The 27557-nt window shown below is 45.2% G+C and overlaps 1 protein-coding gene across 1 annotated transcript in view; it reads left to right on the top strand.

Moving 5' to 3' along the window:
• Positions 1 to 1889: 1889 nt before the first annotated feature.
• Positions 1890 to 27557, top strand: part of TARS1 (threonyl-tRNA synthetase 1) — a 71201-nt gene continuing 45533 nt past the window's right edge. The window contains exons 1-5 of the mRNA XM_068251241.1: positions 1890 to 2037; positions 11032 to 11112; positions 17695 to 17885; positions 21950 to 22073; positions 24549 to 24670. Of these exons, the coding sequence (XP_068107342.1) occupies positions 1990 to 2037; positions 11032 to 11112; positions 17695 to 17885; positions 21950 to 22073; positions 24549 to 24670 (566 nt within the window). The 5' untranslated portion in view covers positions 1890 to 1989. The remainder of the gene's footprint in view (positions 2038 to 11031; positions 11113 to 17694; positions 17886 to 21949; positions 22074 to 24548; positions 24671 to 27557) is intronic.

A 27557-nucleotide genomic window follows, 5' to 3' on the forward strand; every position in this document is an offset into this window, starting at 1 on the left:
TATTTGTTATCATTAGTTTTATTTTATAATAACATTTTAAAGAATGAAATATATAAAGGATCAGGGGCCTAACAATAGACCCTGCAAGGGATGCAGCCACAGAGAGATTGACAACTAAGGGCAAGGAGAGAAAAAGCTTTCTGCTCTCTGCACAATTGTTTTAATGATTGCATCTGCTCAGTCACTGATAAGGGTTCATACAAAGTTTTGCAGACAAAGATTTGTAGACAATCCCTATTCAGCAGTGTCTTGTGTACAGCTCTTTTCTACCCCCAGCCTTTCTACCCCTCCAGTGGTGTAGCAATAGTGGGTGCAAAGGTAACCACATCGGGGCCCTTGGGCTAGAGGGGCCCCAAGGGACCCACCCCTCAAACACAGTATTAGCTCTTTATTGGTTCAGTGCTGATAATATTCACTTCTATAGTTGATTTGAATAGTAGTGATCATTAATACAGTTTCCCATCCCCTTCTTGCACCTCTGACACTGTGGTCGTCCTTGGCAGGTTTTGGTGCGCCGTATCAATTGTTATGTATAGAGTGCTTGGGGGCCCCAATGCTAAACTTACACCGGGGCCCACAGCTTCTTAGCTACGCCCCTGTACCCCTCCCCAAGTGCTGTGTCCTGTAGTGATGCTTGAGGAGTCTGGGCACGCAGGTTTGAGGTTTGGCGGGAGGGGACCCGATCCAAGGTTTTGCAGGGGGCCCTAGTGATTTCTATTTATGCCCCTGTAAAGGATGAGAATATAGAGTCAACTTAAAAACATTTTCAGTAGAAAAATACATATATTTACACCGATCTGTACATCAGACCCGAAAGAGGGACAAATGAGGAAGAAAGAGGGACAGGGCTCCCAAAGAGGGACAAGACAAGACAAATAACACTTATATCACGCTTTTCTCCTGGCGGACTCAAAGCGCCAGAGCTGCAGCCACTAGGGCACGCTCTATAGGCATTAGCAGTGTTAGGGAGACTTGCCTAAGGTCTCCTACTGAATTGGTGCTGGCTTACTGAACAGGCAGAGCCGAGATTCGAACCCTGGTCTCGTGTGTCAGAGGCAGAGCCCTTAACCATTACACCATCCAGGGACTGTCACTCAGAAAAAAGTACCAGTGGGGAACTATGAGTACATACCTCGCCACTTTTTGAGGTGAGAAAGAGGGACACTTAAGCCACACCCCTGATCACGCCTCCTTCACACCCCTAGTCACACAAACCATAAAAATTTCATAAGAAAAATATGTTGTTTTATAATTCAAACCACACCGGTCCTTTCTATCCTGGTTAATTTTCCTTCATATTTACATTTTAAAATTAGCAATATATCAATTTAAAGGATGGGAATAAAGTTTAGAGTCAAACACATTTTTAGTAGAGAAATATATAAATTTACATAGAAAGAGGGACAAAGTCCTGAAAGAGGGACAAATGAGGAGGAAAGAGGGAAAGGGCTTCCAAAGAGAGACTGTCCCTCCAAAAGAGGGAGAGTTGGGAGCTATGTGAGTAACAGACTGGCTGCCAAAAAAGCCGTGTTGTTGACCCGATTGTATGACCGAAGATACCAGGTAAGATATAGAGATCCTCTCTTCATAAGATGCGTCTCTGTATTGTTGTTCATTTCAACTACTGGCAGGAGGAAAGGAGGAAACCATAACTGAGGGCAGGAAGAACTTCTAATTACGTGTCCCGGCTAGCGATGACGTCACGAGACACGCTCCATCCGCTCAGCACGAGGCGGGTGATGTACGCAGGCTGCGCTGTATATCGCTAGAGTGTACTCCGTGCAACCGAACCTGGCAATGCTGATTGGCACACACCGGACAAGCCTCTCTGTTTGTGGGCGGAGCTTTGCACAAGCTGCCCTGCTATTGGCTGAGGGGTGAGCCGGGGCCGGTCCCCAGTGGAGAGGGCAGGGTAGGTTGTCACTGTCTTGTTACCGGTTGCATCAGCTGCTGTGTGCTGCTCATATTATCGCTGCTGGGATTCTGGGAATGTCAGAGGAGGTGGCGGCTCAGATGGACAACCTAAGTGTCAGTAAGGTGAGTGTCCAGGAGGAGGGGTGGGGGGCACAGGGGCAAGTGCTACCAGCCAGCCTTACCCTGTCACCCCATACATGGCACCAGGAAGCATATCTGCATGAATTACAGCACATTGTTATTATAATTGTGAATTAATTAACTCATAGTTAATAGAAAGCTTCAAAGTACTTTATGGAGTACTTAGTGTAATTCATGCCCCTAATTATTCCTCAGAAGGGGCTCACAGTCTAGTGGGTGCTAGCCTATTTTCTATTGGGTAGATCGTGATTTACCGTTGCTCGCAAAGGACCTTTGGGTAGATCCCACACCTTCACCCCCCTCCGCCAGAATGACATGTATCGTACTCTGTCTCTAACATGGATGAGCTCAGTGCAATATGCTGTCCAGAGCTGAAGAGTGTAGAAAAATGGGGGTAGCAGGCATGTACAGTAGGGTGTCCTGATGACCACCGCTTTTCCCCCGTTCTCCTCTGGACAGCTACCTAAATGCCCTGGCAGTCTCTTCTGATTTGGGCATTAGTGCGCTGGCCTGGCTGCGCTTGTCCTACATCCCACGGCCAGGAGTGCTCTGTGCATGGCTTCACGATGCAGTCGTGCGCAGAGCGCTCCTGGCCATGGGTTCCCTATGAAGTTTCCTGCTGGGGCCACTAAAGTAGACTAGCTCCATCTGGTGTCCCTACGTGTATGTATTGTCTCGTCAGCGGTCAGTTGGGCGCAGGATGAGCAGAAAGATGGTCCACCCTGCTGCTGCTGAAAGTTGGGGCTGATAGTAAATACCATTCCTCCTCCGAATTGTAGCAATTTTTGGGGACATGTTATTATTGGTGGTATTCGATATATCCCTGTACCACTATAGACCGTATAACATTACAGTCTATGGCAGCACTCATGTCAGGGGCCAAGATGACCTGTCTCGACCCTCCATCTGGTGTCCCTACGTGTATGTATTGTCTCGTCAGCGGTCAGTTGGGCGCAGGATGAGCAGAAAGATGGTCCACCCTGCTGCTGCTGAAAGTTGGGGCTGATAGTAAATACCATTCCCCCTCCGAATTGTAGCAATTTTTGGGGACATGTTATTGGTGGTATTCGATATATCCCTGTACCACTATAGACCGTATAACATTACAGTCTATGGCAGCACTCATGTCAGGGGCCAAGATGACCTGTCTCGACCCTCCATCTGGTGTCCCTACGTGTATGTATTGTCTCGTCAGCGGTCAGTTGGGCGCAGGATGAGCAGAAAGATGGTCCACCCTGCTGCTGCTGAAAGTTGGGGCTGATAGTAAATACCATTCCCCCTCCGAATTGTAGCAATTTTTGGGGACATGTTATTATTGGTGGTATTCGATATATCCCTGTACCACTATAGACCATATAACATTACAGTCTATGGCAGCACTCATGTCAGGGGCCAAGATGACCTGTCTCGACCCTTAAAGCTAGTTGAGGTGAGCCAGCGAGGAAGTCCATAGGGAACAGTTCACCAATCACAGCAAATTCTACAACTTCAAGCATTCTAATTGGCCAAATAGTGTGGGCATATTGTTACTACAAATCTATCTGAAACATAGTGTTTCGAGAGGGAGCTGTCCAACGGCATAACTACAATTCATGGGGACCCCCAGCAAAGCTTTAATGACCCCCTCCCCAGGCTGTAGAGTCGGTACAAAATCATCTGACTTGGACTCCTTAGTTTATGAAACCACCGACTCCAGGTACCCAAAATGGCTCTGTCTCCGACTCCCGACTCTTTAGTCTAATACTTAGGCTGTGGATTTGGTACAAACATCACCCGACTCCGACTCCTTCGTTTATGGAAACCACAGACTTCAACTCCACGTACCCAAAATTGCTCCGACTCCTCGTCTCCAACTCCAAAGCCCAAACCGAAAAAAGTTCACACCCCATCTCTTCTCTTGGTGCTCTTCACTGTCTTGGGGCCCATCTCACAAAGGCCATAAAACAAGTGTGGCCATCATGATCTTCACATCCATAAGTGTAGCCACAAAAACCCCTTATCTGAAGAAAATGAGCTGGCTGATGGACCTCCAAGTCCTCCCACCTCAGACAAGAGAAGCTTTCCTCTGGTATGGGGGCAGACGGGATTGGAGTGAATAATAATAGGCGGGATGCACACACTTGCAGCTCTCCAATCCATGTGTCAGCAGCAGAGGGAGAGTGTGTGAGAAAGATCATCCAGTGTACCAGTGAACAGCGCTGCTGCACCCTAGAGTTTGCTGTCAGAATTACATGATTCGGGTATGCATGATGATAATTCAGACAGCAAACTCTTGGGGGCAGCAGGGCTGTACAGGAGACTCTGGGCTCTATTCATAAAAAAGTTGTTGCGAGAAAACTCCTGGAGGGAAAATACCGCAGCGGTATTTTACACTTCTGGGTGGTCATTCAAAGAAATCTTGAAAGCTGCGATGCAAGAGCAGAGATCTCCCGCTGAAAGCTGGCGGTAAGCTGTCGGAAGGCATGCGGAAACACTTCAGCCGGCAGAGTCCCTCCGTGCACTGCTCTCTCTGGGAGGTCTGTCCCATTCACTTGTATGTAATCCGCAAAATCAGAGGAAGCGGTATTTCCCGTCCACATACCGCTTCCTCTAATCTTTATGAATGGCCATTTTGTTACTTTTTTCTAGATAAATCTAGAAAAACACTGGAGAAGGCGGAAATTTCTCGCTCTGCTGGGGGATTGTAGATTTTCATGCGGGAACAGCTTTTATGAATGCCCACTTTGCTAAATGGACGGGAAAATCCGCTGTTTTGAGCGGAAAACTTGCGGTAAGGTTTTATGAATAGAGCCAAATGTTTCTCACACTCTCTCCTGATCGGCTTCTGACATGTGGGACCAGAGAGCTGTGAGTGTGTGATCCCACCCCTTAGTTATTACTGCTCTGTTGGCTGGCCACACCTCCTCTGTATGTGCTGCTCTGATAAGAGAGCCATGACAATGATAGTCAGGTGCTTACCAGAATAAGCCGGGAGGAGCACCCGGCTAATAGGGCTTGGAGAAAGGTGGCCATACTCTTACCGATTTGCAGCAGATTCAACCATCAGATAGATTTGTCAGATGTCTGTCAAGTAGAATCTGACAGGAATCTATCTGATGTGTGCCACACACTAGGAATCGATTTCCAATAGATTTCAGAATCTATTATAGATCTAAATGCATTATTGGACCATTAGATCTAATACAACTTTATGGGCCATCGATCTGCTGCCAGTAGCAGATCGACCTAGATTTTCCATCCTGTCAGATCAAATCGATTGAAATCGGCTGCAAATCGATCAATCAATATATTTGATAGAATCAATTGTTGATCAATTCCATAGAATCGATCGATGGCTAAAATCGACCAGTGCATGGGCCCCTTAAGATGTCCAGTGGGTAGAGAGCCTTTTGGGACCCTGCTTGGGCTAATCATTGACATCTGCAAAATAATGTAAAAACCTCACTGGGAATCAATCATGCTTAATTGTGAAATGTCAGTTGATCAACACTACTTAGAGACATGTGGAATCTATTTGACCTGCACAGTAGTAATGTAAAGGTGCCCATATATCTAGTGATGTATGGGCAGATCAACCAAGAGACAGATCTCTCTCTGATCTATATGTTGCCTGCCCATTCCTGTTAGGTTCGAGCATGAAATCTATCAGGAATCATCCTGGCAATGAAATCCATTTACACTTGAGGCACACTCAGACAGGAAGCGTCTATCGCGTTCGTCACCATTACCACCATTCACGCAATCATGCAATTTCCACTAAGATCTCTCCAGCATGGCCGATCCAGGGCTGTGGAGTCGTAGCAATTTTGGTGACCTGGAGTTGGTGGTTTCAATAAACTGAGGTGTCGGATGATTTTTGATCCAAATCCATCGCCTTTGTAAAAATTAGACTAAAGCAGGAGTCCCCAAACTTTCAGTCAAGGGCCGGGGTCAGCATACTTCAGACTGCTGGGGGGCCGGAGTATGCATGAAATGATGTAGAAAAACATAACATTGAGCCTAGGTATTGTAGACAGTGCATGTTAACATGGACAGCCCTCATGTTTCCCATTTAACCAGAGCAGATGTTATGCCCCCAACACAGCATGTGCAGATCGTATACCCCCCAACACAGCATGTGCAGATCGTATGCCCCCCAACACTGCATGTGCAGATTGTATCCCCCCCCCCCCCCCCCCAAACTCAGCAAGGGCAGTTATGCCACCAATACGGCATGTGCAGATAGTATGCCCCCAGCACAACAAGGGCAGATAGTATCACCCCAACACAGCATGTGCAGCTACTATGGCAGTGGCTGGATGGTGTACTGGTTAAGGGCTCTGCCTCTGACACAGGAGACCTGGGTTCGAATCTCGGCTCTGCCTGTTCAGTAAGCCAGTAATTCAGTAAGAAGTCTTTGGGCTTCACTCCCCAACACTGCTACTGCCTACTGAGTGCGCTCTAGTGGCTGCCTCGCAAGCGCTTTGAGTCCGACAGGAGAAAGGCGCTATACAAATACTGCCATTATTACTATGCCACCAACACAGTGCAGATATTGTGACCTCAAGATAGCAAGTCATATGGAAGCCAATGGCCTACAAAAGCCTGCAGTAGAATCTCACCTATACACACACGATCACTGTAGCAACATATACAGCACAACCCTCCATTTCACCTTCGCAGAGGAACCATAACATTTCTGCACAGCACTGACCAAAATATATGTGACTAGCGGACCCGCGACGTAGCATACGCCGCATAAGAGGGTAGCGGGCAGAAAGGGGGTATTGGGCACACCGGGGGGGGGGGGGGTCGGACCCCCCCTCCCTCACCTGGGTCCCCCATCTGCGTTCCATCTCCAGCCTAAGCTCAGCAGCAGCCACCGTTGCTATTAGTAAGAGGCAGTGAGAGGGGATGACTCACCTCTTCCGCGTTCCAGCATGCGTTCCACTGTCGTCACTTCCTGCAATGCTGCCCACTGTATTGTAAGTGGGTGGCATTGCAGGAAGTGACGATAATTGAACGCACGCTGGAATGCGGAAGAGGTGAGTCATCCCCGCCCGCTGCCTCTTACTAATAGTGGCGGCTGCTGCTGAACTTAAGCTACAGCGGGAGCGCAGATGGGGAACCCAGGTGAGGGGGGGGGGGTCCGACCCCCACCCCCTCCCCGCCGCTGTGCCCAATACCCCCTCAAGCTCGGCGGCAAGTGTAGGACCGCCCCTGAGGGCAGGGCACTACTTCTTGCTTGGACCGGCCCTGGGGGCATGGCGCTACTTCTTCTTGCTTGAAGGTTGAGGCACTATATATATAAATTATGCTTTCTACAAGTCATCCCCTCCACCCAGTAAAGATGTAGCGGACCGCCTTTGTAAGAGTCAGAGCAATTGGTACCTGGAGTCGAAGTCGGTGGTTTCATAAACTGAGAAGTCGGATGATTTTTGTACCGACTCCACAGTCCTGGTCCGATTGACTTATTTGATCTATTTCAGGCCGAAATCAGTCGAATCATCAATTGGGCATGCTTGTTGTGGCATCAATTTTCATCTGTTACGAACAAAACTATTGAATTGGATGGCCAATCGGGTGTGTACCTTTTTAAAATGCATTCCAAGCATTTGGTACCCCCTTCCCTCGTTTTTTATGTTCAAATTGTGTACATTATGATTTGCTTGCAAACACAGAGTCCGCAACATAACATTGCAACCAGCTGATTATTAAAGGACAACTGAAGTGAGAAGGATATGGAGGCTGCCATATTTATTTCCTTTTAAACAATACTAGTTGCCTGGCTGTCCTGCTGATCTGTTTGGCTGCAGAAGTGTCTGAAGTACACCAGAAACAAGCAAGCAGTTAATCTTGTCAGATTTGACAAAATGCTGCATGCTTGTTCAGGGTCTATGGCTAAAGGCAGAGGATCAGCAGGACAGCCAGGCAACTCGAATTGTTTAAAAGTTTATTTAAATATAGCATCTTCCATATCCCTCTCACTTTAGTTCTCCTAATTTAATCTAGTTCTGCTCATGTAAATTTTTGTTTTGTTAAACTGGAACTTTCCTAAAGTTGGAGCACACTAACATGCAGATAAAGTTCCATCAGTGACTATGACCCTGCTTCCTCCCACTTCTGTTAGTCCATTGTTATGATGGTCTCTTACCAGCCAGCCATGAGTTTTAGGGTAAGTTAAAGACAAGACAAATAACATTTATATCGCGCTTTTCTCCGGGCGGACTCAAAGCGCCAGAGCAGCAGCCACTAGGGCGCGCTCTATAGGCAGTAGCAGTGTTAGGGAGACTTGCCCAGGGTCTCCTCACTGAATAGGCGCTGGCTTACTGAACAGGCAGAGCCGAGATTCGAACCCAGGTCTCCTGTGTCAGAGGCAGAGCCCTTAACCATTACACCACCCAGCCAGTACCGTAACCAAGAATTGAACTTCATCCCAATTAGTAGCTGACACCCCCTTTGTCATGAGAAATCTTTTCCTTTTCTCAAACGGATCATCAGGGAGCTCTGTATGGCTGATATTGTGGTGAAACTCCTCCCACAGTGTGATGTCAGGACCATGGTCCTGACAATTTCCTGTCTGTGAACCTCACTGCATGGTGGGAAATAACAGCTGTTGCCAACTGACAAAAATGCATCATCTCCTTCTACAGACATCACCTGCCAGCATTAAAAATGTTGCCATGTAAAGAATGTCAGAATGTAAATCAGGGAGAGGAAAGATTTTACAATGGACAAACACTGACTAAATCATTTATACAGAATTATTGTAAAAATGAAGCACTTTTTTTATTACATTATTTTCACTGGAGTTCCTCTTTAACACTGTGTTGTATAGCATTTGCTGTTTAACATGGACCTAAGGCAATGTTAAAATGCTTATGATATTTTCATATTGCTATGTAACATTTTTACTCTTGTTAATCAGAAATATGCAGAAAGTGTGTAAAGCAGGGCCATACATGCATTTATTTTTCACAGCGAATTCAATCACTCTGATCGAATCTGCTGGAAATCTGTAACTCGACATGAAAAGACGATCAAACTAGATGGGACATTTGCAGTAAACCATCTGTGAGACAATCGGGGCTTGCACAAGAGATTTGGCTGCTTCCTGGGTCAGAAAGGGGTGAATGCGGGAAATGTTCTTTATGTGGAGGTGGCAGGAGGCAGATATTCCATGTGCAGTTTAAACGAGAAAGTCGAGTCTAGTGTACACCTAAACTTGGGCCTGAGGGACAGGAGTTGTGTTGTGAACATTGATTGGTGTGTCAGGCAGGGGAGTTAGGCAAATCAAGTAGTAGAAAAAAACTGTCAGCTTTGTCTATGTTGCATTTTGTAAAGTGGGAAGACTATGAAGAAGAACATTGCAGTGTTCTCCCCAGAAACTATTTCCAGCTGGGTGGCATGAAAAAGTAGCCGGGTGGGGCATGATAACAGAATGCAGGGCCGGCGCTTCTCTGCATACGGCAGAGGAGAACGTGAGCCGATGACAGCCGGGTGCTCACCAAAACTAGCCGGGTGCAGCACCCGGCTAAAAGAGCCTGGGGAGAACACTGCATAGGGTTGAGACAGTCGAGGATCCGAGTTGTTAGCATAGTTAAATCAGGAGCTGAGAGATAGATTTGGGTGTTGTCAGCATAAAGGTGATACTAAAAACAAAAACAGCTGATAAGTTGCCCAAGATCATAAGTGTAGATGGAGAAGAGAAGGGGTCCAGGGAACAGACCTTGAGGTACCCCAACAGAGAATGGGTGCGAGCAGGAGGTTTGATTTGATATTTGCTACCGCATCTGATTCCTTACGACTAGAAAGACGTTTTTCTTTGTTTCCAATTGGTTTCAAAAGAGGTTCTGATGATTTTTGTCAAGTTGTTTGTCGATTGGGAGTGTAGCAAGTCTTAGGAGGGATGGAACAATACACAACTTTCCTCAGAGACGTTATCTGTATATTCCCCAGCTTTAGGTCTCTTATGAAACTTGCTTGCTTGCACTGTACCAATACATGCTGTTAAGGATCAGAAAGCTGTAGCTTGGAGAATCGCTTTCTATTGACTCTGTGAGATGCTGTTAGCATTATGTGTCAATGTTTACCTTATAACAGTTCCTGTTTCTTTCATCAGTAACATTTTCCATGTACAAGGTGTCGGGTTGGCACTTTGTTTCTACTGAATAATATTTTTTTTACATTTGGAGTCTACTGGGCCAAGAAAAAATAACGCTACTGTTACCAGCCTCAAATCTCATACAGTTCACCTGCCCAGCCTATCAGCTTCCGACACAGCTTACATGACAAAAGCCAGGGGCACATTTTGGCTGGAGAGATGCTTGGTTCTTGCATATCATTGGGGGATACCACTGTTCTTAAAAGGACAACTGAAGTGAGAAGAATATGGAGTCTGCCATATTTCTTTCCTTTTAAACAATAATAGTTGCCTGGTAGTCCTGCTGATCTATTTGGCTGCAGTAGTGTTTGAATCACACCAGAAACAAGTATGCAGCTAATCTTGTCAGATCTGACAATGTCAGAAACGCCTGATCTGCTGAATGCTTGTTCAGGGTCTACGGCTGAAAGTATTAGAGGCAGAGGATCAGGGGGACTACCAGGCAACTGGTATTACTTAAAGGAAATACATATGACAGTCTTCATATACCTCTCACTTCAATTGTCCTTTAACTGGTTCTCTGCTTTCTAGTGTAATGCAGTCTACACTATTGGAGTTCAGGAATCCCCAAGGAAATAGAAGCAAGCTTCAGATTACTGCTGTGAACAACGAAAGTGAGAGGGTTACGGAGGGTTATGTATTAAAACACCAGTTGCCTGGCAACTTTCCACAAAGATTCTATGATAAAAATGCATGCAGCGGTGTGTTTAGCGCTGCAGGGGAAGTGATGCTACATTCAGTAGCACAGTATCTGGCTGGCAATAGATAAGCAGTATATCCAGTGTATACCATGCCTGAAGCATCTGACATCTGTCTTCCTTTTCACCTTTTAGCCCCATCCAGAAGGAGGAAAGCAGAAGGAAGGCGGCAAGAAGAAGGGCAAGGATGGTTCCGCTGATGGAGGGCGGCCAGAGGTATCCTGTCCATGCATTTTTTTTATGAGTTTTCTAAGAAATAATAAATATATACTTTTAGGCTGGGCCCACAGTTACCGTATATCGGGGGAAAATGACAGCGGATTTCCTTGGATGATTTTTCGTGTATAATGCTGGTTTTATTGCGTACCTCACTAACAGAACAGCTGACAACAGCTGATGTTCTGCTATCGGAATCAAATTACAAAAAGGTGTGCACATGCTATAGATGGTTAGCAAGCTGTTTGCAACATAAGGGTGCTAAGTCAAGTAAACCAGGCCCTGAGAACCTTACACATACCATCAAAAAAGGAAGCGACCAGCACATTGTGATTACTGCTTTGTTGATATGCAGTGTACATGTGATTTTGTACTTAGTGACCACTATACATTTGCTGTATTCCATTGTATCAGCTTCATGCATTCTTATGTATTTTTGTGCTACTTTTTGAATACAAATTTATTTAGCATTTTATAGCTTGATGTGCTGGTTGTTTCCTTTTTTGACTGCTGCGGGAATCACACGCAGACTGTGTGCAACATTATGCTGTAGGGTGCCTTGGGTTTTTTTGTGTGGGTCATCCCACTGACTTGCATTGTTGTACAATTTTGGATGCTGAAAAAACACAAGTGGTTTCTACAAATGTGGATCGTGCCTTAAATAAGAACTTTAACCCAGAATTAAACTTCTCTTCCATCAGCAGCCAATACCCCCCCTTTCCCACGAGAAATCTGTACCTTTTCTCAAATAGATCATCAGGGGGGGGGGGGGGGGGGGTCTGTATGGCTGATATTTTTGCGAAACCCCTCCCACAGTGTGATGTCATCACCATGGTCCTGACAGTTTGTCTGTGAACCTCATTGCATTGTGGGAATATAACGTCTTTTTCCAACTGCAAGCAAGCAGTATCTCCCTCTGTGCATAGAACTCTCAGTAACGAACATTCTGTACAGATCACCTGGCAGAACTAAGCGGTTACACCAGTGATACTTTTCAGAATGTAAATCAGGGAGAGGAAAGATTTTACACTGACTAAATAATCTGTAAATTAATATTGTAAAAGATAAGCAATTTTATTCAGTGTTATTTTCCCTACAGTTCATCTTTAAACGAAACCTGTAACATAAAAAGTGTCCCGGGGGGGGGGGGGGTACTTACCTCGGGAGGGGGAAGCCTCTGGATCCGATTGAGGCTTCCCTTGTCCTTCTCCGTCCCACGCTGGTCTCGCTGGGCCCCTCCGAACGGTGGCCATGTAAATATTTACCTCTCCAGCTCAGGCGCAAGTTGCCTGCGCAGTAGAGCAATAAATATTCATTTATTTCTGTATCATTTAAAGCAAATCTAAACTCCCAGAGTGAACCTCAAAACCTTTGGAGACAGAGCTTTCTGTCATGCTGCCCCTACTCTTTGGAACTCCCTACCATACCCAGTAAAGACAGCCCCATCCCTGGAGCTATTCAAATGCAGACTGAAAAGCCACCTGTTTAGCCTGGCATTTCCAGACTTATAGAATTGTTCCTCTGTGCCACGATGTACCAGTCAACCAATTATTTGTCTGAGCCCTGCGGGAGAAAAGCGCTTTACAAATGTTATTTGTTGTTGTTGTCTCTGGTACACTTTAACTCAATAAACAGCTGGGTGCATGTCCACAGTAAGGGAGTCTTTGTAGCATGATAAGTTGGGGTTGTGTGACTGGAGACAAGCTGATATGTATGCGGTTAGAGAAACGGGATGTCACTGCTTTCACAAAGAGGAACTTGGACTTGTTTCTATGCTGCAGCAATCTCTGCATCTGCATTGCTAATGTTGCTGGCTCCCATCCCACAGTCTAGTTTACAGCACAGAGGTTTGACTGTACTTTTAGGCCTCATTCACATTATACTTGTTGCAGTGCGCATTTTGGCAACGCATACGATGTGCGACACACAAGAAAGTCAGAAGTACATAGAGTACACTGTCAGAGTGCAATGGTTAGACTACATGCGTTGCGCAGAACCACGATGCATTATTGCACTACTGCATGCATTTTTCGGCAAAGCGATGGCCCGATCCACTGTAGTGAATGGGGTCAGTAGTGCAATGCACACACAGATAATGTGCAATCGCGGGCATTGCGTTCCAATCACAAAGCGATAAAAAACAGGGCTTCAAAATGCAAAGTTTAAAAAGTACAAGAGGTCGTTGTTGTCAGTATAAGTAGAATAAAGAATAAATCTCGCTTCAGACCTCATAGATAGCAGGGGCACATGTGCCCCTGCTAAACCGCCGCTATCCCGCGGCTTAACTGGGTCCCTGATCCCCCAAATCCCCTCCGTAATGCGGGCGAGCGCTTCCTGGTTGGGGCAGGGCTAACCGCCGCAGCCCTGCCCCACGCGCGTCTGTCAGCGCGTATCTCCGCCTCTCCCCCGCCCCTCTCGGCCTTCCTTTACTGAGAGGGGTCGGGGAGAGGCTGAGAGCCGCCGCTGATAGACGCGACTGGAGGCAGGGCTGCAGCCGTTAGCCCTGCCTCCAGGAGCGACCAAGTCTGTGACCAAGTGTCGCAGTGGAGGGTTTGGGGGTCAAGGGACCCCCGTTTAGCGGCGCTATTACGGCGGTTTAGAAGGGGCACATGTGCCCCTGCTAACTATAAGCTCTGAAGCGAGATTTATTCTCGCTTCAGAGTCTGTTTAAGCTGGGCCTGACAAAAACTTGCGCTGATGACCCGCGCAAAAAATCTATTGTCTATATCCCCAGTAATGTGCTCGGTAGGCCTTAGGGTCTTAACAGGTTTGTACAGTTTTGACTAACGTCACAAAAAGTACCTGTTCCCCTGAAAAATTGTATGAGCCTCACCGCTATCAAGCCCCGAGAATCTGTACTCTAAAATTCTTACAATAAAAATAATCTGCAAATTAATATTTACCATTCTATTCATTATGTTCTCCTGGGCCCCTCTTTGCTGATTTTGCCATTCCCTGCTGTAATCCTGGCTTGTAATTAACAGTTTTAGGCTGTGTTTACAAACAAAAAACATGGCTGCTAACCAGAGTGTGATAGGCTGAGAGAAGCTCAGTCTGTCACTCATACAGAGCCTTGAGGGGGCGTGGAGAGGGTGTGTATAACTTCTACCTATCACAGCAGAGCAGCACATTCCTGCCTGAGCCGACAAAGCCAGCAAAAGAAAGGAGATTAGATTAGATAACATAGATAATACAGCCACTGTGCAACTAGGAAAGGCTGCAGTAACAGACCACATTAGAACAAGTATAGTAACTTATAGGATAGAGGAAATATGGCTGAAAATTTTGTTACCGAGTCTCTAACAAATGACATTTTTAATATTCTTCAGTATAGAAGTTCTGAGGTTAGTTCCGCTTTAAGTTCTGAATTTAGTTTAACTGTAGTTGTCTGCTTAAACACACCTGAAGGACGAGGGATATAGGAGCTGATATATTTATATCCTTTTAAACAATGCAAATTCCCTGGTTTTCCGGCTGATCCTAATACTTTTAGGCATAGATCCTGAACAAGCATGCAGATCAAGATAAGCTGCATGCTCGTTTCAGGTAAGTGGTATTGCTTAAAAGTAAAATATGGTAGCCACCACATAATGCACTCTTCAGGTTCTCTTTAAAAGAACAAAGATAGTCTAAGTGGCAATGTACAAATAATTTGTAAGTGGCAGTGTAAACATCTTCTACTTTTCATGTTAAATATCAGGCAAAATCTTCAATTCATTGTGTGCAGGATTCAGCTCTATTTGGACAAATCAATTGCAGAAGGGGTGTCTGCTTTAATGCACAACCTGTGTTGCATATCAGGCTACAGCATTTTTCTCTGAAAGGAAAAAAAGTATGAAAAGCTGTGGTTTCACAGACAATTACAAATGTTTATACCAAGTTACATTTCCTCTGAGACACAGAAAACAGCAGCTGCTGAGAGCTTTCTCTCTCACAGACAGTAACACACAGGGTTAACAAATAAAGTGTGAGGAGAATTCCCCCTCCCCTCATGGTTCATTCTGGCGTCTGTTTTGGCGTTGGTAAAGTGTGAAAGTATTTTGATAACGGTAAACAAAGAGGTTGACAGTGAAATGTGTACACCAGTACTTAGCAGCACTTTCCAAACATTTACTATCGCAATTGAAAAAACATATGTTAATCAATAGTGGTCAATTAAGTTGCTTCCTGAGTTCTCCTGTTGGTCTCGGTCTGCTTTCTTCCTGTGATGTTCATGTAAAAAAGGCGCGTGGAAAAAAAAGCGGGGGGGGGGGGGGGGGATTTCTGTTAGTAGAGTATCGGTAACATTACAGAGATTCTGCTACTTCATTCCAATATCAAAATATTGTTAATCTTTACATATTTTTCTATGTCTTAACCTAACCCTGCTGTCACTCTGAACCCTAGAACCCTCCCTCTACCTCTACCGATGCCTAACCCTTAACCCCCCCCAGGTGGTGCCTAATGTTTAACCCCTACCCCCCCCCCCCCCCTTCCTCCGCTAAACCACAATTTGTGGCAAAGAAAGTATGTTTGGGCACCCAGATGTGCCCGATAAAATCACGGGTGCCAAGACATGCCGATATGCAAATTGCAGCATTGCCCCCGCTGTGCAATGCTGCAGTTTGCATATTGGCATGCCTCATTGCAGTTTTACCGTGCTGCTTCAGACTTCTTTGGCTCAAATCGTGGCTCTTATAATGAGCAGTAATGGCAATGCCCTTTTTTCCGCACGGACTCCTGCGCCCTTTTTTCCTGTTTCGCTTCCTGTGATTATTTACGCTGACAGACCTCTGATTACCTAACTGCTGGCAGGACAAAGTATTTTTTTACTATTCAGGTAAATATTGGCACACACAGCTATCACTGCTGGGCTGGGTTTTGCTGGCTTAGTCACTGTCAGTAGTGGAACAGGTTTGAACTTCATTACAATCAGTAGCTGAAACCCCATTTCCCACAAGAAATCTTTCCCTTTTTCTCGAATAGAGCATCAGGGGGGTCTGTATGGCTGATATTTTGGTGAAACCCCTCCCACAGTGTGATGTCATGACCATGGTCCTGACAGTTTGTCTGTGAGCCTCATTGCATTTTGGGAAATAACTGCTTTTTTCAACTGCCAAGCAAGCAGCATCTCCCTCTGTGCATAGAACTCTCAGTAAATGAACATTCTGTACAGATCACCTGGCACAGGGGTCTGCAACCTTTAAGACATAAAGAGCCACTTGGACCCGTTTCCGAAAAGAGAAAAATACTGGGAGCCGCAAAACAATTATAAAACAAATCTAACACTGCATATATTGTTTCTTACCTTAATGCTATATACAGGATCAGATATGACCCCAATATGCACAAATTGTTAGCAGATATGACCCCAATATGCACAATCCTTCAGCAGATATGACCCCAATATGCACAAATTGTTAGCAGATATGACCCCAATATGCACAAATCGTTAGCAGATATGACCCCAATATGCACAAATTGTTAGCAGATATGACCCCAATATGCACAAATTGTCAGCAGATATGACCCCAATATGCACAAATTGTCAGCAGATATGACCCCAATATGCACAATCCTTCAGCAGATATGATCCCAATATGCACAATCCTTCAGCAGATATGAAAAGAAAAACCCATTTACTCAGCTAGTCAGAAGACCTCCTGTCACGATCTCCTCCTGTCCCGACCTCCTTGTGGCGCGCAACTCCCACGACCCTCTTCCTTCCCGACGTCACGTCCTGCCTGCATTACACTGCAGGGCTACAGGAAAATGGCCGCCCAAAGCCCTGCACTGCTCCGGTCCGGCGGCACGTCACATGCGCACTGCAGCCACTGACACACACACTACCGGAGCCGCGGCAAGGGTGAAAAAGAGCCGCATGCGGCTCTGGAGCCGCGGGTTGCCTACCCCTGATCCTGGCAGAACTAAAGATGCCGCCACCAGTGATAAATTTCAGGATGTAAATCAGGGAGCGAAAGGATTTTACAATGGGCAAACACTGGCTAAATAATTTATAAATGAATATTGTAAGAAGTGAGTGATTTTTATCAATTGTTACTTTTACTACAGTTCCTGTTAAAGCGGTTTAAAACGTTGACATAATATTCAATAAAAACATACGTTTTCCTACTTTTTTTTATACCATACGGTTATCATATTTGCATTTGTGCACAAGTATTATTATTCATTTAGAAATTACAAGTTCCCCAAAGTAGAGTTTTTTTGCTTCGTGAGCTGACTTTACATTTTATCAATAATTTGTTTTATTCATTATGTATTGAAGGCAGACATGCTTTGACTCTGTCTGTGTCCACCAGCTCCTGCACAGTCAGAGAATGTGTCATATTCCTCACTTGAAACATTTAAATAAACACAAGATAACGTTATCTACAACTTTGGATGCATCCACATTTTTTACTGCACTGAATTTTCAAGCTCTGTGTGTAACCCTTCGAATGCTGGTCTAGTAAAAAAAAAAATGCTGGTTGCATATAATATGCTGTAAATAATGTTTTAGAGCAAAGATGAAATGCTGGGTTATATTCCGCTTTATTAATGACTGATACAAGATATATATTGAAATGTTATGTCTCCATTTAGCTGAAGCCATGGCCTGAGTACATCAACCAGAGGCTTGAGCTGTACAACAAGCTGAAGGCGGAGCATGATGCTCTACTGGCAGAGCGGGCAGCAAAGCAAAGCAAGCCCATCAAGGTCACCCTACCAGATGGCAAGCAAGTGGATGCCGAGTCCTGGAAGACCACCCCTTATCAGATAGCTGCTGGCATCAGGTAACCAGGGGCTACATATCATTCCCATTCATCATGGTTACTGCTTTCTATAGTGTATGGAGAGTGTATGAGGTTTTAGCCCCTCCCTCTGCTTCCTTCCCCACTGCTTAAAGGACACCCGAAGTGAGAGGCATATGGAGGCTGCCATATTTATTTCCTTTTAATACCAGTTACTTGGCAGTCCTGTTGATCCACTTCCGCTAATGCTTTTAGCCATAGACCATGAACAAGCATGCAGCAAATTAGGTGTACCTAGTGCAGCCAAACAAATGCTTGGCAGGGAGAAGTTATGTGACTGTTCCGGACTGCTTCTTCTCTTTCTCCACCAGTGGCTCTGAACTTCTGACAGGTCTTCTGGGTCCCGATCACCTGACATGACCAGAATCCAGGAGACCATATCAACGTTACAGCGCCACCCTGAGATGGACTCTTCCATCACCAGGTGGCGCTGTAACACTGACATGGTCTTTTTGATCCTAAACATGTCATGTCATATGATCGGAACTGAGAAGTCATGTCGGAATTACATCGCCACTGCAGTGGAGGAAGAAGAAGCCGATCCAGACAGGTAACTATAGAAGATCCCTGCCTTTCCTGCCTTCCACTCTGCATACCCTGCCTAGCCTGACAGACTGGGGACGGCACACTTCTCCAGAGGCAGAAAAAATTCAGCCCTGCAGCCAAATAGTTTTACTTTGTTTTATTTTATTTGGCTGCTAAAGGTTTAAGGCAAACTGATTGTATATATGAGATAAAACCTCTGTCTATTTTTTTTTTTAGTGCATAAAAAATATGCCTCAGAATCACAACGCAGAGGGCAGATCTTTATCTTCTACCTGACTGCTCAAACGACTTAAAGCAAACCTGTAACTTAAAGGGACTCTGAAGTCTTGCAAAAATTAGGTTTTTCTTTTAAAAACCTCATTAACATTATAGACTCACCTAAAATGCCGTATTCCTGCGGCTGGAGACCCCCTTGATCACCCCAAACTCACGGGGGTACAGGGCAGGCAAAATCCATGACTTTCTTGGTCGTGGATTTTGCTGCCGCCTCTATGCGCGGCAATCAGCACGTATCTCCGCCTCTCCCCCACCCCTCTCAATAAAGGAAGACTGAGAGGGGCGGGGGAGAGGCGGCGATCCGGCGCTGATTGACACGCATAGAGGCAGAGCTGCGCTGTCTCTATGCGGAAGTTGCCTGCCCGTACCCCCGTGAGTTTGGAGTGATCGAGGGGGTTTGCAGCCGCGGGAATGCGGCGTTTTAGGTGAGACTATGTCAATGAGGTTTTTAAAAGAAAAAGCTCATTTTTGCGAGACTTCAGAGTCTCCCTCCAGACTAAAAATCTACTCCGCAGCACTGAAAAGGCTTGGTGTTTCTTTAACAGTTTCACAGCATCAGAACTTTATTTTTCTTAATCAAGCCTCATTTTTTGCTGCACAGAAGCTAAGCTCCACTCCATCAAAGAAAATTGCCCAGGCATTTTTCCCCTGAGGCTGTGCAAAGCATGATGGGATTTCTGATGATTATGTTCTTGTTGCCTAGCAACTGGGAGGGGTGATCAGGACACAGGACAGTTGGAACTGTGTCTCATGCTCCCTGTCACCTCCTTTCACTTAAAAAGATGTCCTCATGAAATCACAATCATTTGCCTGTTCTTTTAAAACCGGGTGGGTAAGATATTATATTACCTATCTATTTTAATTAACATAACTAATGTAACTTAAAGAGACACTGAAGCGAATTAATTTTGCCCTTTATACCTTATCATTCGCTTCAGTGCTCTCAGCATAAGTAAACCGCCACGTCCCCGCTGCTAAACGAGGGCTGCAAAGCCCCCAAATCCCCGCGGGGCAATCTGGCCGGCATTTCCGCAAAGAGGCAGAGCTTTCAGCTTCAGCTCTGCCTCTATCTGCTGTAGCTCTGCCTCTCCTGACATCAATTGCCGTGTGGATCTCCACCTCTCCACGCCCCTCTCACTACTCTTTCACAGAGAGGGGCGGGGAGAGGTGGTGATCCACACGGCAATTGACGTCAGGAGAGGCAGAGCTACAGCAGATAGCTCTGCCTCTCAGCGCAGCAAAATCCACGACTAAGTTGGTCGTGGATGTTTGCACAGGGATTTGGGGGCTCTGCAGCCCTCGTTTAGCGGAGGGGATGTGGCGGTTTACTTGTGCTGAAAGCACTGAAGCAAATAAGGTAAAAAGGGCAAAATTAATTCGCTTCAGTGTCTCTTTAATGACAGTATGTTTGTTTAAGCTGAAGTTCCTCCTTAGAGTTAGATACTAACCTAAGTAGAGGTAGGCCTCTGGATGATCTAGAGGCTTCCGGATCCATTTGGCAGAGTCACTCTGAACATATCTGGTGAGCTGGTTGGATATGTTCTTGCGGCTGTGCTCCCCTCGTGTGTAAGCACATCTACAATAACATTTTATATAGCATGTTTCTCCCATAGGACTCAAAGCACTTAGGCTCTCTCAGATTCAGTAGTTGATAGTAGGATGAAGTATTAAAGTGGACCTGAACTCTTGCACAGGACAGAAGGAACCAAAGAGAAATGCACCCTGTATGTATTTAGAGAGTTTAGCCTTTCTAATTCCCCTGTTGTAAGTTGTAATTGAATCTCTCCCCTGTGTCAGCTGCCACAGCAGAGATCTGATTAGTAAACACAGGATGTTAACAATGTCTGCTTCCATGAATCAGGAAGTAAACGCATTCCAGATTTATTACAAGATTTGTATCAGTTGTAATAAAGAAATGTTTTTTATAAGGTTATTATGCTGTTGCTTATCTTTTAGAGCAGAGAGGACGTTCTGAGTTTAGGTCCGCTTTAAAATAGGATAAAGTTATATTTCTGCAAATGCCGAACTGAACAGGTGGGTCTGGACTTAAACATGTCCAGAGATGGAGCTGTCCTGATCTGCTGAGGTAAGGAGTTGCATAATTTAGGAGCAGCATGACAGAAAGCTCTGGGACAAAAGTTTCCAGGTGGACTCTGGGTATGACTAGATTATTAGAACCTGTGGATCTGAGATTGCAGGGATTGCTACGCAGCTATAACATTTCTTTCATGTATCCAGGGCCCAAACATCTGTACAGCAAATGCAGTATTACAGCTGTGCCTGTGCAGTGCGCTCATCCACAAGCATACCTTGTGCTACTGCATTGGCGCAGCATTACTTGTGTATCTGAATTATGGCCGTGATTTTACACAGAGGGGAGTGCGGCTATGTCCCGGCCAGCGTCATCCGAAAAAACACTGCAGGCAGCATTTTTTTTACTTTTGTTTTTTTTACTGTTACTAATGCAGGTGAAAATCTGCGTTAGAAGGAAACTGCCTAATGATTTTTACTCTCCTTAGTGGTAACCCCGAGTCAGGCTTGGGCAGGAAATCCGCAGCTCAGAGTGATAACCCTGAGCCTGACTTGGGGTAGCCGCCGGGAGGTATGGATACAAAGCGCAGCGTGGCAGTGTTTCTAACTCTCCTTCCCCAGGGTCCAGGCTCTGGCAGCCATTCTTCTTCCAGTTCTTGGAGGCTCTCTATCCCTCATGATGACAAAACGGCACTCTCACTATGGGGTAGAGTGATACCCGGTGGACGGAGGGAAAATTGCATTCCTGGATCCAGGGAAGGTTAGTAAGTGCAGGGCTGCCGCAGATCTATCTATCGGTATCGTTTTTTTTTACAGGTTTCAGGGTCTAACAGCTCATGAAAAAATTGCACCGCTTTTAGACCCTAAAATCTGGAAGTAATCATACCACCGGGAAGGTTAATAGGCTGTAAGATATAATGCGGCTTTTGCATGATTTGAGTATCTGGAATTCTGACTTCGTGGAAACAGCGGCTTGTAATGAAACTGAATACATTTCTGAACTGTCTGTAATCGTGAGCAACACAGACATCTTTTTATTTTGCCAGTGATTATAGGAAAAAATATTGTTGTTTTTTATTTACTGTATATATTTTGTACACTGACAAGAAAGATCAGTCTTCTAGGAAGTCCGCATAAGTCATAGTGAAAGGCCTGTGCTGTCTGTGTGACGATGTGTGTATTCTCTGTTGCAGTCAAGGCCTTGCCGATAACACAGTGGTTGCAAAGGTGAATGACTTGGTTTGGGACCTCGATCGGCCGCTGGAGGAGGACTGCAAGCTGCAGCTGCTGAAGTTTGAAGATGAAGAGGCCCAAGCGGTAAATAATGAATAGATTTGTTGGCTGCAAATACTGCCAAATCCTGGAGGATTGCTAAGCATTCAAACCAAACCTGGGGTGTCAGAATGTGACAAAGTTTCATGATTCTGACTCCGTACCAAAAATTGCATCCTGTTTTTTATCATCCTACAAGTTCCAAAAGCTATTCTAATGTGTTCTGGCTTACTGCAGCACTTTCTGCTATCACAGTCTCTGTAATAAATCAATGTATCTTTCCCCTGTCAGACTTGTCGGCCTGTGTCTGGAAGGCTGCCAAGTTCTTCAGTGTTGTGGTTCTGCTATGAACTCCCCCCTCAGGGGGGAAAGAAACACACAAATGATCTCTTGAGATTCAAAAGGAATGCTGTATACAGCCTGCTTGTGTATGGATGTATTTTCTATGTGTGGACATGCTGTACATCAACCTACTTCCTGTTTTGGTGGCCATTTTGTTTGTTTAGAAACAAACTTTTTAAAACTGTTTTCAACCACTTTTAATGCAGCGAGGAGCGGCGAAATTGTGACAGAGGGTAATAGGAGATGTCCCCTAACGCACTGGTATGTTTACTTTTGTGCGATTTTAACAATACAGATTCTCTTTAAGCGGTTAGTACTGAAGGTACCCATTCACTGTGATCTTTCACTGGCAGATTCGATCACCGTGAACGCTGCTCCAACATGTTATGTAGCATTTTTCTGCCAAAGACACATCAGTTCAGATGAATCCAGCAAGTCATGGTAGTAATGGCTCCTCCTCATTCTCTGTCGGTCACTCGGCCACTGCAACTCTTCATTGCTCATTCATGTGCTCCATAAAGGATAGTTTGGATCCAGAATAAATTGCCCTCACACTCAATTTTCTGGATGTTTTTAACTATCTGGAGTTTTCAGTGGCTAGTTCATTAATATACCTTTGTTGTGACTGAGCCTGGCGGTTCTATGTTGTCTAATAAATATTGCCACCACTTCCCCCGAGGAGTTCCTAATTAACCTGTGAATTAAGCAAGTTTCCTCCATGTTTAAAGTGGATCCGAGGTGAACTTTTACTCATTGCATAATTGTGTTCCTTCCCTATTGTTTATAGTGCATTCCTCAAGCCAAATACTTTTTTGTTTTTGTTTTAATACTCAAGTTTCCTATAAACTAAACAAGCCGGTTTTCAGAGAGCCTTGGCAGTAGCAAGGGCTCATGGGAGCTCAGTCTGGGCAGGAGGAGAGGGAGGTGTTACTAGCCATTGATTTCAGAAGTAGAGAGGAGGAGGAGGGGGGAATAGTTTTTTTCACAGGCTGAGTGCTCAAGATGCAGATAAGCCTGCCTCTGTGTAATGTTTACAAACAACATGGCTGCTGTCATTGTATCACAGGAAGAAATGATCATATTCTATTAAAGCTGTTTGCAGCTAGATTTTCTGTGTAAACTATCTAAACTTAAGGTAACATATATAGACAAGTTACAAGTTACTTGTTATAGTTAGTTTTTCATCTCGGATCCGCTTTAAGGATTAAAGCACACCTGAAGTGAAATTTCCTTTTAAATAATGCAGATTGCCTGGCTGTCCTGTTGATCTTTCTCCTCTAATATCAGTATTCTCCTCAGGCTCTTTTAGCTGGGTGCTCCGCCCGGCTAGTTTTGGTAAACCCCCGGCTGTCATCGGCTCCCCTCCTCCTCTGCTGTAAGCAGAGTTGTGCAGAAAAGTTTCGGCCTTCCATTCTCTCCTCTCACTCCACCCGGCTGGAAAAAAATTCTGGGGAGAACACTGTATACTTTTAGCCATAGACCCTGAACAAGCACATGCAGATCAGATGGTTTTGACTGGATTACCTGAATACTTGTTTGAGGTGTGTGTCAGACACTACTAACCAGAAAAATCAGCACAGCCAGGCAACTGGTATTGTTTTAGAAAGAAAATAAATATGGTAGCCTCCATATATAGTGTTTTTTTTTAAAGTGGACCTGAAATCAGGACTTTCTCTCTGCTCTAAGAGATGAGCAACAGCATAATAACCTTTAAAGAAAAACATTTCTTTGTTACAGCTGATACAAATCCTGCACCAAGTCTGCAGTGTGTCTACTTCCTGCAGATGGGGGGGGGGTGGATTAGACAGGCTAAACTCTCTAAATACATACAGGGTGTATTTCTCTGTTTTCCATATGTCCTGTGCAAGAATTCAGGTTCACTTTAAGAGTTCTCTCACACTGCCAATAGTCAGCCCAGACTATCGGCCATTTCAACAAACACGCTATCTTGTCTGGAGGCATCCTTGTCTTTAGTATCTGGGTTTCATTCAAATTGCATGTGTCTTGAATTTGAGCAAATCGGTAATGACAGGAAGTTTATTTGTGAGATCCAGTTTCAAGCTGCGTGCAACTTGTATGAATTTCCCAAGCAAGTAGAAACTATCTGCATGTCATTGACCAGCTCTGATGTAAACCGTACCCTCAACCTTGTGATAAGCGGTCCATTTCCCTGCACAGGTATACTGGCATTCCAGCGCCCACATTATGGGAGAAGCCATGGAGCGGGTGTACGGTGGATGCCTATGCTATGGACCGCCTATTGAAAATGGATTTTATTATGACATGTATCTGGAAGACGGGTAAGTTTACTCTTAAAAAATACCGGAGACTGTGGTGGGTGGGTGGCGTTTATTACCTGCTTCTTCCAGTCTCAGTTCCTCGCTGTTCTTCCTATCCCCTGCAGTGTGCTGCTGCCCCCTCTGAAGTATCAGCGACCAGAACTCTGGTCAGGGCTACTGCGCATGCGCGGCTCCACGCGCCTCCTCGATAGTGTTCCCGCGGCTAGGAGCGTTCTGCCATGTGCAGTTCACAAAGGCTGTGCATGGGCAGAACACTCCTGGCTACGGGGGCACAATTGAAGAGTCCTGCAGCTTGGGTCACGCATTCGCTGACGCCAAACTTTCGACACTGCACACTGGAGGTGATTGGAAGCACAGTGAGGGTGTTGGCATGCTGCGGGGGGCTGGAAGAAACCACAAGTAAGTAAATCTGAACTTTTCTCCGCCCCCCAGGGGGGGGGGGGGTTGCCCAATAACGGTACAATTTTTAGTGAACAATCTTATTTTGACTTGTTTGTTCAGACCGTACTGTATGAAAACCAAGAAGCTGGAGGGCTCTAATGATTCTGAACAATCACATTATGACTTGTGTAGAATTGGCCGATCTAGCAGATTTTTCATAATTAGATACAACCTTTTTCTTTCAATTTCAATGATTTTATAAAAAACGATTGTTCACTAAAATCTCACCAGTAATGGGCACCTTTACTTTGTTTTTGTTTTTTGTTAATGGTTACCGTGTGTATAGAGCAAAAATTCACTAAACCGCAATAAGTCGTGAATGCAGAAGGCTTTCTTTAACCATTTTGAGACCCGCAGCCTCTAGCCTCGTAAAGCAAATCAATCAGCGGTGTCCAGAATAAGTAAGGGCCCTTTTCCACTTCCAGCATTTTTTTGATCGGATCTCGTTTGCAAGCGGATTGCAAAATACCGTGGAAAAATAAAACCAATGGAAACCGTGGCAACTGTTTCCATTAGTGTGATCCATTTACGGCGAGATTCTCAAGCACAATTGTTGTCCTCACACGGTCCCTCTGCGATTCAGCTCCTATACTTTGTATTGGAGAGCAGAAAAAATCACAACCAATCCCATGCTGTTTTCCCTGCTATTCTTCAATTTTTCTACTTCTCCCGCCCCAGATGCAAAATGTGCCACAATCGTGGTGTACACCCAATGGCTCGCATTCCAATTGCCTTGGTGGACATTGGAAGGACAAGTAATTCCATTTCCTAGTGGAAAGGAGCCCTTAGTGTTAGTTCACCCTGAGAGCTTTGGTAGCGTTTTGCTGATCACCGGCGATCAGCAAAACTCACTGTACAGGAAAGTGATTTAGGAGTGATTGCGTTTTTTTTTATTCTTTAACATTGAAATGCAATTGCTCCAAAAATGCTGCATGCTCCATGTTTGAGATTTCAGCAAATTGCTACAGTGTGAACACTACCATTGACTTGATTAGCAGTAGGGATTGCTGATCGCCGGTGATCAGCAAAGCGCTGCCAAGGCGCCCAGTGTGACACAGCCCTAACATTGTTTTTGTACATGAAGGAATCTGCTGACTCCATTGTTGCCGGGGTGTTGCAGGCTTATGTACTCCTGAGCAGCAGATTATTTGTGCTGGAAGAATTTGAACTCTTAGGAGTGTTTTCAGGCTTTCAGCACTAAATTAACTGAGCAGCAGCTATGTTCTTAGCTGCCCCATCCATAGGGAAGGGAGAAGATCATTGGTCTGTGCATATCCAACAGTCCAGACCATGTATGAGCAGATCATCCAAGAGACAGATCTCTCTCTGATCAGTGAGGGATCTGTTGCCTGCCCATACACTGGAGGCCGATTCCCGGTCTATTTCAGCATGAATTCTTGCAGGAATCGGCCTAGTAATGCCTCATCCACCGCCCTTGGATTAGGAGGTAATCCTTTCATTTCTGGCGCTAAAGGTTACCTGTAATGCCTGATACACACCATGCAATTTCCCATCAGATAGATTATTATTTAGTATTTATATAGCGCCAACATCTTCTGCAGTGCTGTACAGAGTATATGGTCTTCTCATCAACTGACCCTCAGAGGGGCTCACAATCTAATCCCTACCATAGACCCATGTCCAGTGTAGTGTATGTATCGTAGTCTAGGGCCAATTTTGGGAGAAGCCAATAACCTATCTGTATGTTTTTGGGGATGTGGGAGGAAACCGGGATACCCAGAGGAAACCCACACAGTCACGGGGAGAACATACAAACTCCTTGCAGATGTTGACCTGGCTGGGATTCAAACCGGGGACCCAGCGCTTGCATGGCAAGAGTGCTATCCACTATGCCCACGGGTCGAATCGATAATTTCCAACAGATCAGATCTGTTTTCCGATCGATTTTCTGATCACTTCTATACAAATTGGATCAGCATTCATATCAGGCCTGTCAGATTGTATTTCTGTTTGTTTGATTGATTGATCAATTTTCCAATCACTTCTGTACAAAATCAATCAGAAAAACAATGGGTTATCGGATCCTGTACCTGTCGGAATTTATCGATTTGACCTCTCGATCTGATGAGCAATTGCATGGTGTGTACCAGACACAACACTGAATCCCCTAGATTTGGCTTCCAGTCGTTCTTCCTCAGAGGCTTCTGGTTAGCACTCGTTCACATCGTACACGCTTCCATGCGCATTTGGAAGCGCGTATGATGTGCAACACGCAAGAACGGCAGAAAGGCATAGACTGGCCTTCTACCATTCACGTCAAAGGCGCTGCGCAGCAGTGCGATGTGCTATGATGCGCTTGCGTACTGCTGCATGCGTTCTGCCCGCAAGCGCAGAGCTGTACCATTCACTGTAATGCCTGCAGCGCAGATGGTGTGAGATCGTATGCGTTGCGTTCCGATCACACGGCCATCTGGGCTACATAGAT

This window comes from Hyperolius riggenbachi, chromosome 1 (genome assembly GCF_040937935.1).
Source record: "Hyperolius riggenbachi isolate aHypRig1 chromosome 1, aHypRig1.pri, whole genome shotgun sequence".
NCBI lineage: Eukaryota > Metazoa > Chordata > Amphibia > Anura > Hyperoliidae > Hyperolius > Hyperolius riggenbachi.